Below are 16,288 nucleotides of genomic sequence, written 5' to 3' on the forward strand. Positions count from 1 at the left end.
TACCCTCTGTCTTCTGTGACCGAGCCAGTTCTGTATCCATCTTGCCAGCTCACCTCTGATCCCGTGTGACTTCACCTTTTGTACCAGTCTGCCATGCGGGACCTTGTCAAAGGCTTTACTAAAGTCCATATAGAAAACATCCACTGCAATTCCTTCATCAATCATCTTCGTCACTTCCTCAAAAAACTCAAATTAGTAAGACACGACCTCCCCTTCACAAAACCATGCTGTCTCGCGCTAATAAGTTTGTTTGTCTCCAAATGGGAGTAAATCCTGTCCCGAATAATCCTTTCTAATAGCCTATAATTTCCTGGATTATCCTTGCCACCCTTCTTAAACAAAGGAACAACATTGGCTATTCTCCAGTCCTCTGGGACCTCACCTGTAGCCAATGAGGATGCAAAGGTTTCTGTCAAGGCCCCAGCAATTTCTTCCCTTGCCTCCCTCAGTATTCTAGGGTAGATCCCATCAGGCCCTGGGGACTTATCTACCTTAATACTTTGCAAGACACCCAACACCTCCTCCTTTTTGATAATGAGATGACTGAGACTATCTGCACTCCCTTCCCTAGGCTCATCATCCACCAAGTCCTTCTCCTTGGTGAATACTGATGCAAAGTACTCATTTAGCACCTCACCCATTTCCTCTGGCTCCACGCATAGATTCCCATCTCTGTCCTTGAGTGGGCCGACCCTTTCCCTGGTTACCCTCTTGCTCTTTATATATGTATAAAAAGCCTTGGGATTTTCCTTAATCCTGTTTGCCAATGACTTTTCATGACCCCTTTTCGCCCTCCTAACTCCTTGCTTAAGTTCCTTCCTACTGTCTTTATATTCCTCAAGTGCTTCATCTGTTCCTAGACTTCCAGCCCTCACAAATGCTTCCTATTTCTTTTTGACTAGGCTCACAATATCCCGTGTTATCCAAGCTTCCCGAAACTTGCCAAACTTGTCTTTCTTCCTCACAGGAACATGCTGGTCCTGGATTCTAATCAGCTGACGTTTGAAAGACTCCCACATGTCAGATGTTGATTTACCCTCAAACAGCCGCCCCAATCTAAATTCTTCAGTTCCTGCCTAATATTGTTATAATTAGCCTTCCCCCAATTTAGCACCTTCACCCGAGGACTACTCTTATCCTTATCCACAAGTACCTTAAAACTTATGGAATTATGGTCACTGCTCCTGAAATGCGCCCCCACTGAAACTTCGACCACCTGGCCGGGCTCATTCCCCAATACCAGGTCCAGAATGGCCCCATCCCTAGTTAGACTATCTACATATTGTTTCAAGAAGCCCTCCTGGATGCTCCTTACAAATTCTGCCCCATCCAAGCCCCTAGCATTAAGTGAGTCCCAGTCAATATAGGGGAAGTTAAAATCACCCACCACCACAACCCTGTTACCTCTACATCTTTCCAAAATCTGTCTACATATCTGCTCCTCTACCTCCCGCTGGCTGTTGGGAGGCCTGTAGTAAACCCCCAACATCGTGACTGCACCCTTCCTATTCCTGAGCTCCACCCATATTGCCTCGGTGCATGACCCCTCTGAGGTGTCCTCCCGCAGTACAGCTGTGATATTCTCCTTAACCAGTAATGCAACTCCCCACCCCTTTTACATCCCCCTCTATCCCGCCTGAAGCTTCTAAAGCCTGGAACATTTAGCTGCCAATCCTGCCCTTCCCTCAACCAAGTCTCTGTAATAGCAACAACATCATATTTCCAAGTACTAATCCAAGCTCTAAGTTCATCTGCCTTACCTGTTTTACTTCTCGCATTGAAACAAATGCACTTCAGACCACCAGTCCCGCTGTGCTCAGCAACATCTCGCTGCCTGCTCTTCCTCTTAGTCCTACAGGCCTTATTTACTATGTCCTCCTCATTTATTTCACTAGCTGTCCTACTGCTCTGGTTCCCACCCCCCTGCCACACTAGTTTAAACCCTCCCGAGTGACGCTAGCAAACCTTGCAGCCAAGATATTAGTGCCCCTCCAGTTTATATGCAACCCGTCCTTCTTGTACAGGTCCCATCTGTCCCTGAAGAGAGCCCAATGGTCCAGATATCTGAAACCCTCCCTTCTACACCAGCTGCTCAGCCATGTGTTTAGCTGCACTATCTTCCTATTTCTAGCCTCACTGGCACGTGACTCAGGGAGTAATCCTGAGATTACAACCCTAGAGGTCCTGGAGGAGAAGGTATTGAATAGACTGTCTGTACTTAAAAGTTGATAAGACGCCAGGATCGGATGAGATGTATCCAGGGATGCTGAGGGAAGTAAGGATGGAAATTGCAGAGGCACTGGCCATAATCTTCCAATCCTCCTTATATACAGGGGTGGTACCAGAGGACTGGAGAATTGCAAATGTTATACCCTTGATCAAAAAGGGTGTAAGGATAAACCCAGCAACTACGGGCCAGTCAGTTTAACTTCGGTGGTGGGAAAGCTTTTAGAAACAATAATCTGGGACAAAATTAACAGTCACTGTGACAAATGTGGATTAATTAAGGAAAGCCAGTACGGATTTGTTCAGGGCAAATCGTGTTTAACTAACCTGCTTGAGTTTTTGATGGGTTAACAGAGAGGGTTGATGAGGGGACTGTGGGTGATGTGGTGTACATGGACTTCCAAAAGGCATTTGATAAAGTGCCACACATAACAGACTTGTCAGCAAAGTTAGAGCCCATGGAATGAACAGGATACAGAATTGGCTGAGTGACAGGAAACAGAGATTACTGGTTAAATCAACGTTTTTCAGGCTGGAGGATTGTTTGTAGTGGAGTTCCCCAGGGACCAGTGTTGGGACCCTTGCTTTTCCAGAAATATATTAATGACCTCGACCTTGGTGTAAAGGGCACAATTTCAAAACTTGCGGATGATACAAAGCTTGGAAGCATTGTGAACTGTGAGGAGGATAGTGTAGCACTTCAAAAGGACATAGACAAGTTGGTGGAATGGGCAGACAGGTGGCAGATGAAGTTCAATGTAGAGAAAAGTGAGGTGATTCATTTTGGTAGGAAGAACATGGAGACAATATAGAATAAAGGGTACAATTCTAAAGGGGGTGCAGGAGCAGAGGGACCTGTATATATGCGTAAGTCATTGAAGGTAGCAGGACAGGTTGAAGAGCAGTTAATAAAGCATACAGTATCCTGGGCTTTATTAATAGGGGCACAGAGTACAAGAGCAAGGAAATTATGTTGAACTTGTATAAGACAACAGCTCAGCCTCAGCTGGAATATTGTGTCCAGTTCTGGGCACCACACTTTAGGAAAGACGCGAGGGCATTGGAGAGAGTACAGAAAAGATTCACGAGAATGGTTCCAGGGATGAGGAACTGCAGTTATGTGGAAAGATTATGGAAGTTGGGTACTGTTTTCTCTGGAGAAGAGAAGGCTGAGAGGAGATTTGACGGAGGTGTTCAAAATCACAAGGCGTCTGGATGCTGGTGGAAGGATCGAGAACGAGAGGGCATAGATTGAAGGTAATTGGCAAAAGAAGCAATGGTCACATGAGGAAAAAGACGTTTTAGTGCAGGCGAGTGGTTAAGGTCTGGAACGCGCTGCCTGAGAGTGCGGTGGAGGCAGGTTCAATTGAAGCATTCAAAAGGGATTTAGACTTACATGAAAAGGAAGAACGTGCAGGGCTTACTGGGATTGGCACTAGGTGAGTTGCTCCTTCAGAGAGCCAGCAGAGACACAACGGGCCGAATAGCCTCCTTGTGTGCTGCAACCATTCAATGATTCTATTCTATAACAGGAAGAGGCCATTCAGCCCCTTGGACCTGTACATGAACTCCATCGCCTGCGCTCCATCACCTGATGCCCTTCCCCAACAAAAAACCTATCGATCTCAGTCTTGAAAATGTCAAGTGACAACCCCCACACCAACAGCTTTTTTGGGGGATGAGAGATTCACAAGGATAAGGAAGCACAGTGTTATCAAGCAGCCATGAAGTGACATCAGAAGGTGTAATTACTGGAGTATACAGGGGAAGGCACAGCGATAGAGGGTGAACCTTTAACTCAACCATACTGCTAAATGTGGCCCTTATTCTCTCTCACTCTCCCGCTCTCTTTCCATTCCACACACCATCCCATCCTTTTTTTTTTATTCATTCAGGGGATGTGGGCGTCACTGGCCAGGCCAGCATTTATTGCCCATCCCTAATTGCCCTTGAGAAGGTGGTGGTGAGCTGCCCTCTTGAACCGCTGCAGTCCATGTGGGGTAGGTACACCCACAGTGCTGTTAGGAAGGGAGTTCCAGGATTTTGACCCAGCGACAGTGAAGGAACGGCGACATAGTTCCAAGTCAGGATGGTGTGTGACTTGGAGGGGAACTTGCAGGCGGTGGTGTTCCCATGCATCTACTGCCCTTGTCCTTCTAGTTGGTAGAGGTCACAGGTTTGGAAGGTGCTGTCTAAGGAGCCTTGGTGAGTTGCTGCAGTGGATCTTGTAGATGGTACACACTGCTGCCACTGTGCGTCGGTGGTGGAGGGAGTGAGTGTTAGTGGATGGGGTGCCAATCAAGAGGGCTGCTTTGTCCTGGATGGTGTCGAGCTTCTTGAGTGTTGTTGGAGCTGCACCCATCCAGGCAAGTGGAGAGTATTCCATCACGCCAGCCGTGGCTCAGTCCCGAGTCCGAAGCTCATGATTTTGAGTCCCCGCTCCAGACACTTGAGCCCCATAATCCAGGGCCAATACTCCCAGCGCTGGGACTGAGGGAGCGCTGCCCTGTCGGGGGTGCCGTCTTTCGGATGCGGCGTTAAACCGAGGACTGTGTCTGTCCTCTCAGGTGGATATCAAAGATCCCACGGCTGCTACTGGGAAAAGAGCGGGGCGGGTAGCGGGGGGAGTTCACACCAGTATTCTGGGGCTAACATTGATTCCTGAGACTGATTATCCGGTCATTTATCACATTGCTGTTGGCGGGATCTTCCTGTGCACAACTCGTCCTCCTTCCTTCCTGCTCTTTTCAAACGTCGTGAGCGCCCCTGCAACCGTGGGCTCCGAGCGAGTGACCTTTCAGTGGGGTCATAGGGCATGGGGTCGAGGGCCCAGGACACGCTTTGCAGCAAATGCCTGCCCCTCCCCCACACCCCACCGCTGTCCTCCCCACCCCCAATCCCCCGGCCCCCAGCCGCTAACCTCTTCCTTCTTGGGCGGGTCTGGGATCGGGATGTCCAGCTCTCCGTGAGTCAGCGATAAATCCGCGAGGTTCAGAATGTCGGCCTGCAACGGATGGGAACAAGACAGATCAGAGACCAGTTCCAACAGCTCCCCTCTATCCTCGCCCGGCCCCTGTCCAACCTATCCCTCGGGCTGGAGACCTGACCTCCACTAACCCGCAGACCCGAGGAACCATCGTTATGATATTTTACAGCACAGAAACAGGCCCTTCGGCCCAGCCTATTGTTTAGGCCCCACACAAGCTTCCTCTCACCCCCATCAGCCTAACCCTCTATTCCTTTCTCCCTCATTTCTTCATCCAGCTTCCCCTCAAATGCATCGATACTGTTCACCTCAACCACTCCCTGTGCCAGCGAGTTCCACTTTCTCACCTCTCTCTGGGGAAAAAGGTTTATCCCAAATTCCCGATTGGATTTATTACTGAATAGCTTACAGTTGTGATCCTCAGTTTTGGTCTCCCTCACAAGTGGAAACATCTTCTCTATCTCTACCCTATCGAACCCTTTCTTAAAGACCTCTATCAGGTTGACCCCCTCCGCCTTCTCCTCTCGAGAGAAAAGAGCGGCAGTCTGTTCATTTTTTCCCCTGATATGAACTCACGGTTCTGGTATCAATGCAAGCTCGAGGAACAGCATCTCATTTATCGATTAGGCACGATACAGCCGACTGGATTGAGCATTGAGTTCAATAATTTCAGAGCATGACTGGGCCCCCTCCCCTTTTTTTATTTTTATTTTAGTTTGTTTCATCATTCATTTTTTTCTAACCATGTGCCTGCCCACTGTTTTTTGTTTCATGTTCGTGCTTTTGCCTAGGGCTTTCATTATTCTGTCATTTAACACCCTCTCTGCACTAACACTTTGTCTTTCAACACACTATTAACACACCCTTTGCCTTTGCCCCCATGACCTCCTTGTCAGTTATTCTCTGTGACTGTCTGGTCCTATCAACACCTCCCCTTTTGTTCTCCTTTGCCCCGCCCCCGCTTTATTTGCTTAAAACCTATTACATTTCGAACCTTTGTCAGTTCTGATGAAGGGTCACTGACCTGAAACGTTAACTCTGCTTCTCTCTCCACAGATGCTGCCAGACCTGCTGAGTATTTCCAGCATTTCCTGTTTTTATTTCAGTTCTGGTATCATCCTCGTGAATCTTTTTTTGCATCTTTTCCATTGCCCCTATCTCCTCTATATAATTTGGAGCGCAGAACTGTGCACAATAGACCAATAGAATGGGGATGTGGGCGTCACTGGCCAGGCCAGCATTTATTGCCCATCCCTAATTGCCCTTGAGAAGGTGGTGGTGAGCTGCCTTCTTGAACCGCTGCAGTCCATGTGGGGTAGGTACACCCACAGTGCTGTTAGGAAGGGAGTTTCAGAATTTTGACCCAATGACAGTGAAGGAACGGCGATATAGTTCCAAGTCAGGATGGTGTGTGACTTGAAGGGGAACTTGCAGGTGGTGGTGTTCCCATGCATCTGCTGCCCTTGTCCTTCTAGTTGGTCGAGGTCTTGGGTCTGGAAGGTGCTGTCTAAGTAGCCTTGGTGCGTTGCTGCAGTGCATCTTGTAGATGGTACACACTGCTGTCACTGTGCGTCGGTGATGGAGGAAGTGAATGTTTGTGGATGGGGTGCCAATCAAACGGGCTGTTTTGTCCTGGATGGTGTCGAGCTTCTTGAGTGTTGTTGGTGCTGCACCCATCCAGGCAAGTGGAGAGTATTCCATCACACTCCTGACTTGTGCCTTGTAGATGGTGGACAGGCTTTGGGGAGTCAGGAGGTGAGTTATTCACTGCAGGATTCCCAGCCTCTGACCTGCTCTTGTAACCACGGTATTTGTATGGCTACTCCAGTTCAGCTTCTGGTCAATGGTAGCCCCCAGGATGTTGATAGTGGGGGGATTCAGCGATGGTAATGCCGTTGATTGTCAAGGGGAGATGGTTAGATTCTCTCTTGTTGGAGATGGTCATTGCCTGGCACTTGTGTGGCGCGCATGTTACTTGCCACTTATCAGCCCAAGCCTGGATATTGTCCAGGTCTTGCTGCATTTCTACACGGACTGCTTCAGTATTTGAGGAGTCACGAATGGTGCCGAACATTGTGCAATCATCAGCGAACATCCCCACTTCTGACCTTATGATTGAAGGAAGGTCATTGATGAAGCAGCTGAAGATGGTTGGACCGAGGACACTACCCTGAGGAACTCCTGCAGTGATGTCCTGGAACTCAGATGATTGACCTCCAACAACCACAACCATCTTCCTTTGCGCTTGGTATGACTCCAACTAGCAGAGAGTTTTCCCCCTGATTCCCATTGATTTCAGTTTTGCTCGGGCTCCTTGATGCCATACTCGGTCAAATGCTGCCACGATGTCAAAGGACAGTCATTCTCAATATTACTGAAGAAGCCTGAGGCCTACACTTCTTCCCAAAATGGCCGACACACCAGTGACTCTGTGCACCGGCTGTGTAGGAGGCCCCGCCACTTATTTAAATTACGGCCCTCCTTCCCCAAAGTGCATCTTGTGTGCCCGTGGTTAGGGGTGGGTGGTGGGAAGGGGCGGGTGGGTGGGTGTGGGGCTTTGCTGCAGTCCCACGGCGCCTGCTTTAAACAACAAATAAAGCAGGAACCGCTTCCTGAGGGCCCCTCCGTCTCCTTTCATCCCCCTCCTGACCACCCCAGTGAGCACTTCCCGCTGCTTGGAGCAGCGAAGCAGTACCGCATTGAGCTGAACTGGCATCGCCAGGCGAGCACGTGCAGCGACTGAGGAGATCCGCCTGTGGGGGGAAGAGGGGGTGGTCTTGCAGTCCAGGGGGCAGGGTGTCCCCAGATTGTTGTTTCCTGGGGAGCTGCATGCGGGGTGTCCCCTCCCCCTCCCCCTCTCCTCTCCTCTCCTCTCTGAGGATCTCTTGGCTGAGCTCTGGGTGTTCGGAGGGCGACGCACTTACCCCCAGTAAATTGTCCAGCTCTGCTATTTTACTTGGTAAATGGGTGGAGATGAGAAGCACAGCCTGTGTAGAAAAAGGCGGAGGATCAAAACAGTGCAAATGCACACACGCACAACCCCCGACATATAGTCACACACAAACACACAGACACACCCTGACATATAGACACAGGCCACTTGACTCTGAAAAATAGTCCCTGGAAATGTTTTTTTTTAAAGGGGCACTGAGAGGTCTCGTGAGGAAAACAAGCCTTTCCTGGAAACCACCTGACTTCCAGCAACAGCAACAAACCATTTCGGGAAACCAACTGACTTCCAGCAACAACAAGCCTTTCCAGGAAACCACCTGACTTCCAGTTTGGCGCCTGGAGAAGCTGTTTACAAAGAAGTGACAGGTCAAGATTAATGGAGGTCAAAAAGTTGACCTGTTGTTGGTTTCGTTTTTGAATTGTTTTGAGTTGGCGTTGAACAGTATAAAAAGGGAGAGAACTTCCGAGGAGAGAAGAGAACATCCAAGAAGAGAAGGCCACCAGCTTTCCAGTGCCTTTCTAAAACACCCTGAGAAGTCCACTGTGTCAACTCATCTCTGCTTCATATAGACACACACACACCGACATATAGACACATACACACCCCTGACATACACTCATCCTGACATATAGACACACACACACTGACATATAGACACATACACACCCCTGACATACACTCATCCTGACATATAGACACACACACACCGACATATAGACACATACACACCCCTGACATACACTCACCTTGACCTATAGACACACACACACCGACATATAGACACATACACACCCCTGACATACTCTCACCCTGACCTATAGACACACACACACCGACATATAGACACACACACACCGACATATAGACACACACACACCCCTGACATACTCTCACCCTGACCTATAGACACACACACACCAACATATACACACACACACACCCCTGACATACTCTCACCCTGACCTATAGACACACACACACCAACATATAGACACATACACACCCCTGACATACACTCATCCTGACATATAGACACACACACACCCCTGACATATAGACACACACCCCTGACATATAGAAACACACGCACACACGACATATAGACACACACTCACCCCAACATATAGACACACACTCACCCCAACATATAGACACATACACACCCCTGATATATAGACACACACACACCCCTGATATATAGACACACACACACCCCTGATATATAGACACAGACCCTCAAAACCCTCCCTAGACAACTATCAAGGAAGATTTGACACTGAGTCACATGGGGGGGGGGGGGGGCTAATAGGACAGGTGACCAGAAGCTTAGTCAAGAAGGTAGGTTTTAAGCAGAGTCTTAGAGGAGGAAAGGGAGGTGGAGAGCTGGGAGGATGCATCCCCATACGGACATGCACAGAAAAATAGACACACATACACACATACTTCACCGCACCATCACTAACCTCAGAGCAGATCTGACTCCGGAATTCCTGCACCTGGGGGAAGAGAGAGAGATATATTAAAACCAGCCTCACACTTTCCTGTTCACTACTAAGATATTGCTACACCTGCTGGCATCATTTACAGCACGGGGTTAGATACAGAGTAAAGCTCCCTCTCTGTATCAAGAGGGTTTCTCAGGGGTGTGCTGACCATTGTTATATCAAGAAACTAGAGTGAAACAGAGTGGCTGGAAGACTTAGGGCTGGACTCTCACCCAATGGGCAGGTCCCAGTTTCTCAGCTGTCACTTGACAATGTGCCTTTCACCAGCAGCAACATTACCTACTTCAGGTTAGCACCATCTCTACCCTTGTTTTCAAATCCCCCTGTGGCCTCGCTCCCTCCCTATCTCTGTAATCCCCTCCAGACCCCACAACCCTCCGAGACCTCTACGCTCCTCTAATTCCGGTCTCTTGAACATCCCCCGATTTAATCACTCCACCACTGGCGGCCGTGCCTTCAGCTGCCTGGGCCCCTAGCTCTGGAATTCCCTTCCTGAACCTCTCCGCCTCTCTACACCCCTCTCTCTCCTCCTTTATGACGATGCTGAGGATGTCGTGGACAGCACGTTTAGCGAGTTGGTCACACCGCAGGGAATGGCTGCACAGGCAGTAAAGGGATGGGTGACCACCAGGCAGAGTAGTAGGCGCAGGCAGGTAGTGCAGGAGTCCCTTGTGGCCTCCGCCCTCTCAAACAGATATACTGCTTTGGATACTGTTGGGGGGGAATGGCCTCCCAGGGGAAAGCAGCAACTGCCAAGTTCGTGGCACCACGGATGGCTCTGCTGTACAGCAGGAGAGGAAAAAGACTGGGAGATCCATAGTGATAGGAGATTCAATTGTAAGAAGAGCAGACAGGCATTTCTGTGGCCGCAAATGAGACTCTAGGATGGTGTGTTGCCTCCCTGGTGCTAGGGTCAAGGATGTCTTGTAGTGGCTGCAGGACATTCTGAAGGGGGAGGCTGAACGGTGAGAGGTCGTGGTACACATTGGTACCAACGACATAGGTAGAAAGAGGGATGAGGTCCTGCAACAAGAATTTAGGGTGCTAGGAAGCAGATTAAAAAGCAGGACCTTAAAGGTTGTAATCTCTGGATTACTCCCGGTGCCACTTGCTAGTGAGTATAGGAATAGGAGGATGGAGCAGATGAATGCGTGGCTGAGGAGATGGTGCAGGAGGGAGGGCTTTAGTCTCCTGGATCACTGGGTCTGTTTCTGGTGAAGGTGGGACCTGTACAAGTTGGACGGTTTGCACCTGAACCGGAATGGGACCAACATCCTTGCTGGGAGGTTTGCGAGTGCTGTTGGGGGGGGGGGGTTTAAACTAATTTGGCAGGGGGATGGGATACAGAGTGGAGGTACAGTAGGGGGTGATGTTCAGTCAAATATAGAAGAGAAACTGAGTCAGTCTGGAAGGCAGAGCAAATAAAGACCCGTTAATGCACAAGTGAATAATGCAAGGCTGGATTGCATCTATTTTAACACAAGAAGTCTTACTAGTAAGGCAGATGAATTGAGGGCGTTGATTAGCACATGGGATTATGATATTATTGCTATCACAGAGACATGGTTGAGGGAAGGGCAGGACTGGCAGCTCAATATTCCAGGGTATAGAATCTTCAGGCGTGACAGGGGAGGGGATAAAAGAGGAGGTGGAATTGCACTGTTGATCAAGGAGTCAATTACTGCAGTAAGGAGGGATGATATCTCAGAAGGTTCCTCAAATTAGGCCATATGGGTAGAATTTAAAAACAAAAGGGGGGCAATCACTTGGCTGCGAATGTACTACAGGCCTCCAAACAGTCAGGAAGAGATAGAGGAGCAGATATGTAGACAAATCTCAGAGAGGTGTAAAAATAATAGGGTAATAATAGTAGGGGATTTCAACTTCCCCAATATCAACTGGGATAGTCTTAGTGCAAAGGGCTTAAAGGGGGCGGAATTCTTAAAATACATCCAGGAGAGCTTTTTGAGCCAGTATGTAGATAGTCCGACAAGAGAAGGGGCAGTACTGGACCTAATCCTAGGGAATGAAGCTGGACAATTGGTAGAAGTGTCAGTGGGGGTGCATTTCGGGGATAGTGACCAAAACTCTGTAAGATTTAAGGTAGTTATGGAAAAAGACAAAGACGGTCCGGAAATAAAGGTACTGAATTGGGGCAAGGCCAATTTCAATTTGATAAAACAGGATCTGGCCAAAGTGGACTGGGAGCAGCTACTTGTAGGAAAGTCTACATCAGACCAGTGGGAGTCATTCAAAGAGGAAATAGTGAGAGTTCAGGGCCAACATGTACCCGTTAAGGTGAAGGGTCGGACCAATAAGTCCAGGGAACCCTGGAAGTCAAGGGATATAGAGGATTGGATCAGGAAAAAAAGGAGGCTTATGGCAGATTCAGAGTGATGAAAACAGCGGAGGCCCTCGAGGAGTATAGAAATGTGGGGGGGGGGGAAACTTAAAAAAGTAATTAGGAGGGGGAAGAGGGGACATGAAAAAACACTAGTGGGCAAGATAAAGGAAAATCCCAAGGCATTTTATAAGTATATTAAGGGCAAGGGGATAAGCAGGGAAAGAGTAGGGCTCATTAGGGACCAAAGTGGCAATGTGTGTGTGGAGCTGGAGGACATAGGTGAGGTTTTAAATGATTACTTTTCATCTGTGTTCACTATGGAGAAGGATGATGTAGGTGTAGAGATCAGGGAGGGGGTTTGTGATATACTTGAACTAGCATTGATAGGGAGGAAGTATTAGCTGTTTTAGCGGGCTTAATAGTGGATAAATCCCCAGGCCCAGACGAGATGTATCCCAGGCTGTTATGTGAGGCAAGGGAGGAGATAGCAGAGGCTCTAACACAAATTTTCAAATCCTCTCTGGCCACAGGAGAGGTGCCAGAGGACTGGAGGACAGCGAATGTGGTACCATTATTCAAGAAGGGTAGCAAGGATAAACCAGGTAATTAGAAGCTGATGAGTCTAACATCAGTGGTAGGGAAACTATTGGAAAAAATTCTGAGGGACAGGATTAATCTCCACTTGGAGAGGCAGGGATTAATCAGGGATAGTCAGCATGGCTTTGTCAGGGGGAGATCGTGTCTAACAAACTTGATTGAATTTTTCGAGGAGGTGACTAGATGTGTAGATGAGGGTAAAGCAGTTGATGTAGTCTACATGGTCTTCAGTAAGGCTTTTGATAAGGTCCAGCATGGGAGATTGGTTAAGAAGGTAAGAGCCCATGGGATCCAGGGCAATTTGGCAAATTGGATCCAAAATTGGCTTCGTGGCAGGAGGCAGAGGGTGATGGTCGAGGGTTGTTTTTGCAAGTGGAAGCCTGTGACCAGTGGTGTACCACAGGGATCGGTGCTGGGACCTTTGCTGTTTGTAGTGTACATTAATGATTTAGACGTGAATATAGGAGATATGATCAGTAAGTTCGCAGATGACACAAAAATTGGTGATGTCGTAAATAGTGAGGAGGAAAGCCTTAGATTACAGGATGATATAGATGGGCTGGTAAGATGGGCGGAGCAGTAGCAAATGGAATTTAATGCAGAGAAGTGCGAAGTGACACATTTTGGCAGGAAGAACGAGGAGTGGCAGTATAAACTAAAGGGTACAATTCTAAAGGGGGTGCAGGAAGAGAGGGACCCGGGGTTACATGTGCACAAATCACTGGAGGTGGCTGGCCTGGGGTAGGGTTGGGGGGTGTAGGGGCAAACGAGGCCTCTGGCACTAACCCCCTTCCCATCCGCCCCCTCTCCAAACGGAGGGCATCAGCTGCCGCCAGCCACCTCGGTGAGGGGTTTCCCCTCCGCAGGGGCGGGCCTGGTGGGTCGATTGAACTCGGTACCTCTGCAGACCGAGCCCTCCGACGGTGGCAGGGCCCACCTCTGACGGCCTGCGAAGGCCGCAGCCTTGGGGCCCGCCCGCCATCCCCCATCGGACAGACGACCACCCCATCCACCCCAACCCCTGCCGGGCACCCTGGCAGTCAGGGCAGGGTTCGGGACCCGGAAATGCTGCCGACTCGCACTCGGGGCCCAGGATCCCGCCCGTTGCGTCCAATTCCGGCAGGTGCACAACAGGGAGGTTGTCAAGGTCCTGAGCCCCACACGCAGAGTGAGGAAGAGTCCGGGCCTCCATCCACCCTCCCCCCTCCACCTCCCCTCCCCCCCCAACGATGGTATTTTCAGAGGGGAAGGGGGTGTTGTGTAGCTACCACCCTTAAGAGACAACAAAGGGACAGAGGGAGAATGGCAGGTTTCACTTTCACTGAGAGGTACTGGCTCTGCTCCAGTTACATGACTCAGGGCTTCACGAGACCTGCGAACGCTGGTTATCGCAGTGCAAAACAGCCAATAGGTGCTTGGAACAAACTCGCACCTCCACCCCCCCCCACTCCTCCCCGCCCCCAAACCCCCGCCACTCCTCCCCTCCCCCAACAATGAATGTTATACTTAACCCCCAAAGTGCGGAACAACCCAGGGGTATGAAACCTGGGATCTTCCTGCACTGCGTGTGGGGCTCAGGACCAATAGTAGCCTCTCTCTACTGTCTGCTAGCACACCCGCACCACCCACCGTTTCCCCCCCCCCCCCCACCTCAAGACTGAGAGCTTACTGGAATGAGATCACGAGATCTGTGCAGGGTAAGGGAGCTCAGGTGGGTAGATGGAGTTCAAGTACAGGCCAGCCCAGATCACAATGAGTGGCGGAACAGGCCCGAGGGGCTGAATGGCCTCCTCCTGTCCCCGTGTAACAGGCCCGAGGGGCTGAATGGCCTCCTCCTGTCCCCGTGTAACAGGCCCGAGGGGCTGAATGGCCTCTCAGATCTGCTACCCATCTCTCTCTCTCTTGCTCCCCCTCCCTCTTCAATCCCCCTCTCCTCCCTCACTGCCCTCTCTCGCCCCATCACTCTCTCACTCCTCCCTCCTCCGTCTCACTCTGCTCTCTCCCTCCCTTCTGTTTCTGCACCCCCCCCTCTCTCTCTCTCTCTCTCTCTCTCTCCACCCAGCACCGCACCCTCTTCTTCTCCCTGCCTCTACTTTCTCTTTCAATCTGTACATCGCTTCCTGGTTTCTGTCTGTCTCCATTTCTCTTCCTGACTTTGTTTTTCTCTCTCTCTCTCTCTCACACACACACACACTCCCCTCCACGATCACCCTTTCTCCCTTTACCTCCTCCCCTCTATCTCTCCTCTGTTTCCTCTCTCTCTCTCTCTCCCGGTGCTCTTATCTCCTCCTGGATGTAAACTCGCCTCTCGCTCTGCTGCTGCGCGCAGCCCAGTCCTCTCCCTTACCTTTGCCTGTGCTGCATTCTTCACCTTCAGGACAGTAGCCATTGCCTGCCTTGTACTAGAGATCCTGCAGCTCCAACTAACTCACACCGGTCAGACTCAAACTCCCCTCTCAAATACTTTCAGTTTCTCTGACAAGAACCCGCCTTCCCTGGCACTGCTGATTGGCTCTCACCCGCCTGTCACTCACTGCTCCAGGGACCGACACAGCAAATCACCACCTCCCTTCCTCCCCCCCACCCCCACCTTCCCCATGTTTTCCCTGAAACGGGAGAATTTGGAGGGGATTTCAGAGAAATGGAAACAGGTTAGTGGAGGGGAGGGGAGGAGGAGGCCATTCAGCCCCTCGGGCCTGTTCCGCCTGATCTATCTCTGAACCTTTGCTCCAAGGGCGGCACAGTGGCGCAGTGGTTAGCACCGCAGCCTCACAGCTCTAGCGACCCGGGTTCGATTCCGGGTACTGCCTGTGTGGAGTTTGCAAGTTCTCCCTGTGTCTGCGTGGGTTTTCTCCGGGTGCTCCGGTTTCCTCCCACAAGCCAAAAGACTTGCAGGTTGGTAGGTAAATTGGCCATTATAAATTTTCACCAGTATAGGTAGGTGGTAGGGAAATATAGGGACAGGTGGGGATGTTTGTTGGGGATATGGGATTAGTGTAGGATTAGTATAAATGGGTGGTTGATGTTCGGCACAGACTCGGTGGGCCGAAGGGCTTGTTTCAGTGCTGTATCTCTAATCTAATCTAAACATGTCTTGTTATCTCATCCATGGGAAAACCTCTGAGCCTCAGCCTTGAAAAGCCCCGCGGGCAAAGGGGGAAGCCCCAGGTTTATACCACGCTTTGTGAGAAGTAAGTTCTTTTCAGGGAAGAAAAGCCTCCTGTCACATTGGGCGGGCAGGCGAGCGCAGGAGCTTCTATTGTGACAGCTCGTCCTCCCCTCAATAGAAACGTGCAATTGAGAGACTTTCCCTAAGGTTCCCCCTCCCCCTTTTCCCTCAAGTCCTCGGCTGACGGAGGAAGTCAGAGGAATGGTGTGAGAAACGAACTGGCTCTGCCAGGGTCAGGGTCAGGGTCAGGGTCGGGGTCGGGGGCGGATGCGGGATCTTTTACCACCGCCTGAGAGGGGCCGATGGGGCCCTGGGTTTAAGGCCTCATCCGAGAGAACGGCACCTCTGCCAATGCAGCTCTCCCTCAGTACGGGCACCGGGAAGTGAGGGCCCTGGATTCGAGGCTCTGGAGTTAGGGACTCGAACCCTCCGCCTTCTGACTCGGAGGCGAGCGTGAGACCGGCCCCCCCCCGCCCCCCCCCCCCCACCGTGTCACGGCTGACGTTTT

The 16,288-nt window shown here is 50.3% G+C and overlaps 1 protein-coding gene across 1 annotated transcript in view; it reads right to left on the reverse strand.

Annotated features, from left to right (window-relative positions):
* Window positions 1-15,095, reverse strand: part of LOC137349116 (proteasome activator complex subunit 2-like) — a 30,689-nt gene extending 15,594 nt beyond the window's left edge. The window contains exons 1-4 of the mRNA XM_068014473.1: window positions 14,959-15,095; window positions 9,629-9,661; window positions 8,137-8,199; window positions 5,147-5,230 (exon numbers count right to left, since the gene is read on the reverse strand). Of these exons, the coding sequence (XP_067870574.1) occupies window positions 5,147-5,230; window positions 8,137-8,199; window positions 9,629-9,661; window positions 14,959-15,000 (222 nt within the window). The 5' untranslated portion in view covers window positions 15,001-15,095. The remainder of the gene's footprint in view (window positions 1-5,146; window positions 5,231-8,136; window positions 8,200-9,628; window positions 9,662-14,958) is intronic.
* Window positions 15,096-16,288: the final 1,193 nt, after the last annotated feature.

Source organism: Heterodontus francisci, chromosome 34 (genome assembly GCF_036365525.1).
Source record: "Heterodontus francisci isolate sHetFra1 chromosome 34, sHetFra1.hap1, whole genome shotgun sequence".
Classification (NCBI taxonomy): Eukaryota; Metazoa; Chordata; class Chondrichthyes; order Heterodontiformes; family Heterodontidae; genus Heterodontus; species Heterodontus francisci.